The sequence below is a fragment of the Pygocentrus nattereri genome, chromosome 5 (assembly GCF_015220715.1).
Source record: "Pygocentrus nattereri isolate fPygNat1 chromosome 5, fPygNat1.pri, whole genome shotgun sequence".
Classification (NCBI taxonomy): Eukaryota; Metazoa; Chordata; class Actinopteri; order Characiformes; family Serrasalmidae; genus Pygocentrus; species Pygocentrus nattereri.
In genome coordinates, this window is record NC_051215.1 from 31,735,356 (window position 1) to 31,741,216 (window position 5,861).

At 37.5% G+C, this 5,861-nt stretch overlaps 1 protein-coding gene across 1 annotated transcript; it reads right to left on the reverse strand.

Moving 5' to 3' along the window:
* npm3 (nucleophosmin/nucleoplasmin, 3) lies at positions 1-4,466 on the reverse strand. The gene is made up of 5 exons (XM_017690504.2): positions 4,294-4,466; positions 3,326-3,411; positions 3,114-3,233; positions 1,312-1,405; positions 1-1,133 (listed from the first exon to the last, which is right to left on the reverse strand). Exons 1-5 carry the CDS (start codon positions 4,364-4,366, stop codon positions 1,033-1,035), a joined length of 474 nt encoding a protein of 157 aa, XP_017545993.1. The 5' UTR covers positions 4,367-4,466; the 3' UTR covers positions 1-1,032.
* Positions 4,467-5,861: the final 1,395 nt, after the last annotated feature.

Here is a 5,861-nt window from a genome sequence, read left to right on the forward strand (position 1 = left end):
TTTGTTAAACAGTGAGAGGTTTATTCATAAAATCTACAAATGTAAAAGAAGGGGAAAATGTTTCATTCAAAACCACAACCGTATCAGTCTTTTAAAAAAAATGAAAATTACATATACACAGTTGCAGAAATGACTGCTGGTGACCTTCCTTAAGGCAAATACATACCAACTGTCTATAAAGATACAGTAAGTTGAGTTTTCCGTTAAAACCTGTGATATCAGTAATTACAAAACAGTGATATATATATATATATAGAATGGTTCCACCTTGCTTGGTGACCAGGACTGTGTCCAAATTTCTTCTGAAACCTGACTCTTCTTGAAACTCCTGTCCTGTGATCTTCCTTGATTTTGCCTGATCTGCAGTCCATGGCCTCAGAAAATATACAGGCAGGCCTGACAAGCACGTGGTTCTACATGGACACTAGAACAGGCAAAATCTGGGAAAACTGAATGGAAAGGAAGTTTCTACTCAGACAAAGCCTAGCAGTGATCCAAAATATGCAAAAGCAGTGCTTAGTGAACCTTTACCTTAACTGTATCAGTTTTATCAAACAAAAGTAAACCACTGTACATTGTAAAAACACAATGAAGTAAACAGTTTCATTCCAAAATGCTGTATGTCCCTTTTCACAAATGTAGAACATGGGGCCGTCCAATTTTCAAAATATCCAAAGCACTGAACTGGAGTCATTTTATAAAGAACACATAAGACCAGGAATATGTTTTGTATGGCAGCTTGTAGCAGAACTATAATTTGTAGTGATTATAAATACAAAAAAAAAATCGCAATTATAGCATTTTGGACTTCAATTCTAAAGTATGAGGTGTTAAAGATACATTTTCACATAAGGAATCACAAAAGTAAAAGGTACTTTGAGCTGGTCATAATTCTCCACTCACTACCTTTCAAAATTGGCAAAAAGACCAAAAAGCTTCAAATTTTGCAGTCCACTGTAACTGCGTATGGAACAGTTTATTGAATACCATGTTCTATAAAATGTACTGATGTCTTTATAAAAATTTGTGATTCTACAGCTTCTGTTTCTTCTTGGCTGGCTTAATAGAGGGCATTTCCTCCTCAGAGTCCTCATCTTCATCGGACGCTTCAGACTCTTCATTGTTCTCTGAAGCTGAGGAACAGGAGAGATTACATTTTGTAAGCTAATAATGTAAAATGTGCTTGTTTATTTGTCAAAGTACTTAAATCACAGCACATTATTTTTGCTAAATTTATCCTAGTCTTGAGAGAAGCCTTCCTCACACCATTTGAAAAACCCAAAAGAAATGAGGCATCTTCTTCCCACTCACCAACTAGGTGCAATCCACTAACAGTCACTGGTCCACTTCCAGATTTCAGGCGCAGTGTCACAGGTGCCATTAACTCAAATTCCCCCAAGCTTACCTGAAAAAGACATTACAATAAATCCAAGTGTTAGGACGTCAGTACTGCAATAACGGGAAATACACTCTCCACTAAGATGCTGTTTACACCTTGCAGCAGCATGCATTTTCAGTGATCATGAATTTAATTTGACCACATGAAAAGACAGGCACAAGCACAACCATTGTGATCAGATTATGAGACTGACCTTGACCACATTTGAAGACATTGTGTGCAAACAATAACGTAAACAGAAAAACAACAACTACATAAGTAATTACAGCTGCTATAAGAAAAAGCCTCATCTGCCTCTCTCTCACTCGACAGCATCAACACATTGGTAGTAGCAGGTGAGAAACCATTTTCACAGTGGGTCACCAGAGGTAAAACAGAAACATGTGTCTTAATATGAGAAAGTAAAATCGGAGCTTATCTGGTTACACTGCCACATTTGTTTGAACATGGTAAATGGAATGTGGCCAAAGTTTATCTAGCCATGAAACATGTTAATACAAGGCAAAAGTATTGAGCTGCTCCAGATAGGTCAAACAGGAAGAGATTTAATGATTCAATCTAATGATCACTTGTCTGATACATTTTACTGCAGCCTTTCTTGGAGCAGCGGACTGCAAAGGCCAAAACTGGTAATGTGCATACAGTATGGAGCCCCGCTGGTGACATTACTTCCTAATGAAATTAATGTATGGCCACAGCTTACTTATGGGAAAGTGATGTTAATGTGTGGCCATGACTTCTGGTGCATTTACATTGCTCTGGTGCATCAATGGGCGTGAAAGCATCCTCCTCCCCCAGCATGTGGGCATTATGAGGGGGTTCCCAGCAAAATCTAATTGAAATCTTGCTGAAATCGTGCCAAGGCAATATTTATGCAAGTAATGCTTCTATTGTTTTTGAATAAAGGTTATACTTGAATATGAATAAGGTTAAACTTAAAAAGCTTATCATTACCACTTGCAGTCAATATCAGTTTTTTTGGTTTATTTTCATCCAACAAACTTTTTCCTGCTTGGATTTTAAAATTTGTGTTTAAACATATTCGTTTTCGCCACCAGTCATGTGTTTCGTGCTGGAATGTTTAAAAAAAAAAAAAAAAGGAACCAATGTTTCATAGTTTGAGCTGCAGACTACAATCACACAAACACCAGCTGCTTCCTGACTAGGTAGACACCTCGTGTTAGCCAGACTCGTTTGCATAAAGTTGCTCAACGTTTTGACATGCTGCAACCTCCACGGGTCCCAAACCCACCGAACCCATCATGCACCATGTGGTCGCGTTTGATGGAACCAATTCTTCCCATTGGTGTGCCAGAGCAGAGTAAATGCAGCATTATTTAAGAGTGAGAATGAGATTCAGTCATGGCCACAACTTGGTAAAATGTGAGAACATGTTAACTCAGTTTAAACAATTAAACCGGGACCACAACTTAATAAGGGACAGGGACAAGGTAATTCAGTTTAGACAGTTAAGCTGCGGCCATGACTTAGTAAAGCATGGGAACAACTTTATCTCATTCCCAAACTTTACTTATGGACATGACTAAGATGTAGGCATGCAGTAAGATTCTGTTTTCACATCTTACTAAGTAGTAAGGCGATGCACAGCTGGAATGCTTAAAGAACTCTTATTTCTTAGATTAGATCAGAAAAGATTATATTTTTGGATTGTTTGTGAAGAAGCAATCCTGTGTACTTGTCCAAAATAGATTACCATGGGAAGACAGGACAAATGAAGATTTGCGACAGGCACGGCTATTTTCTTTCCTTGGTGGTTCATAGCGGTCACTTCCACCACATTGTTCTCCTCTTTGGCTCCCTCGCCAAGGCAGATCTGCAGGTTCAAAGAGAAGGACAAGCAATGCTTTAGAGCATATATCCTTCACTCCTTATCAAAAAAACTCAAAAGGCTAAGCTTTTACACACCGTCCGGAGCTCGAGAAAATGCTCCAAATTCTCCTCCTCATCCCCTTGAAAGGTGTAGAAGGGTATTTCAGAAGATAATTCACAGCCTTAGGGATGCAAAGAACAGAACACAGATTCAGTAGTTATGTCAGCATGTCATGAAGCTGCATCTTCCATTCATCTAGATATCGCTGCTGTCAGAAGAAAACCTTGTATCTCCATTTTTGTCGTTTTTCAGTTTTTGATAGAATTTGAAAATGCCTGATGCCCCTTACACTGTGAGTAAATTTCATGAAGATTGGATTAAAAGAAACAGCCCAAAATGACTTGGAAAAATGTCTGGTTCCATTGACTTACATTAAAAGTAACGTATGTTTTTTCCTTCTCCTGTAAAGTTACCATTTTGGAGATACAAGGTTTTCTTCTGACAACAGCCATATATTACATTTATAAATGTCGCACCAAATAGCTGAAGTGCTTAGTAGAACATAACAGTAACTTACACTCTAAAAAAAGATGTTTTTTTCAAGGGTTCTTTAGGAAAGGGAATGGTTCTGTTTAGATCTATGAGTTCTACAAAGAACCATTCCATGCTTAACTAGGTTATCATGGTTCTTTAGTTACATGGCGAAATGGTGCTTCAGATTGATGGAGAACGTGTTGTAACGTTTCTACTTAGCACCAAAAAGGGTTCTTCTATTGTCACGATGTCAAGTTTGTAACAACAGAAGACCCCTTTTTGGTGCTCACCTACGTAGAACCATATTCAAAAAAGTTTCTATACAGAACCATATAAAACACACGAAGCAAAGAAGCCTTTAAGCGTGGAATGGCTCTACACTGAACTCGTGGCTGTAAGTTTTGATGAATGAGGCGTTAAAGCCCAGCGTGTACATGAGGCGCTGCAGCGGCTGCAGTGGTCCACGTGTGTTAGCCAGGAGGCTAACGTTTCGGAAACACTGCATACAAACAAAGGAAACGCGGCTTACTAAAAACATAGCTTTCCAGTTGTGAACGTGGCCCGGTTCCGCCGTCGGATGAATCGTCCTCTAAAAACGACATATTTTCCCGTGTTCAGTATAATCCAGAGCCTAAAAGACGAACAGCACACACGGCGTCTTCAAAACATGTGACGAGTTACACTCGACACGGCGCAGGAGTTATGACATCATCAACACAAAACTTCACATCGGACGATCTTTTAATTTTACTAATTTATTATTATAATATGTTTGTTTGGTTCCACTGTACGGCGATACCTTTGTTTTCCCTTTTCTAATTTATTTTGAGCCTCTACCTTTGAATGACTTTTATTTTGCCTTATAACCACATCATGGATCTCTCCGAGTTCTGTAAGGATGGTGGGAAAAAAGCGTTAAATATGTTAAAACTTCGTTTCTTAATGAATCTTTGTTTTCTTTTTCTTTTCATTCTCTCTTAACGACTGACAAATGTTTTATATTTAAGTGATTCATTAGGCATGAGGGTGTCTCTCAATATCCTACATAACGCGGGAAAATTAGAATACAGTAAAATGATTATAAAATAAATCACATATAGCCTAATAATCATATTAAGGGAAAGCTTATCCTTTCCCCCCTAAAACACATTTTTATTATAAGCCAAAAGAATGGGCGCAAAATTATTGCCAGTTGAAGTTTATTTTAAGTTTAATTTATCTTTAAAGACTGTCTATAAAAACAATGACGAACAAAAGATTCTATTGTCTTCGAACCTCTTTGAAGTTTAAAGATCAAACAACAGACAAACCACTGCTGGTCACAAATAAAATAAGGACTACAGAAATATGCAACCACTGGGGTGCCAGTTGAATTCACTTAATCTTTAAAGGACAATTTTCACTTTTTTTCCCTCAAGTTTTCTCCATAATTAAATCAATAAGATGTAAACAAAGTAATCCAAAGTGGTGTGATGTGACATGTGCCCTTCTAGGTAAACCAGGAATTTCTCACAGTGGTGGTAATAGGAAGCATGCAGCTGAAAACGTTTTGTTTCAGGTTTATCACTATCATTAGTGATACAGGTAGCAAAAGTTTATATTCACATTGTAGATATTGTGATTCCTGGTTCCTCTCACAACCACTGTAAAGAGGCCGCTACGTTTCTCTGGGTTATTTCACATCAAACCACTCTGAGTGGCTTTGTTTACAGCTCAACAATTCGAGAAATCAGTGGATTCAATTCCCCCTTAAGGGTAATTCCCTGTTAGAAATAGCTTTTATGACCTACATTTGAGAACTCTATTACTACAGCACTAGGATGAATTTTGTTTATTTATGAATTTTGCTATGGGTCAAGGGGTCAAGTCAAGTTTGTTTTATGTTTAGTTATGATATTTTATGCTCCTTTGAGTAGATCACACATCAAAAGTATTTTATAAATGTAATATATCTTTTATAATGGTTAGTCAGCAAATGCAAAGCATACGACACAAAATGATGAAGATTAATTAAGGATAAAATATTCTGTCTTGTGAGAGAGAGAGGACACTGGTGTGAAATGTCCTTTTTATTTCAAATTTTAAAATTTGCACAAT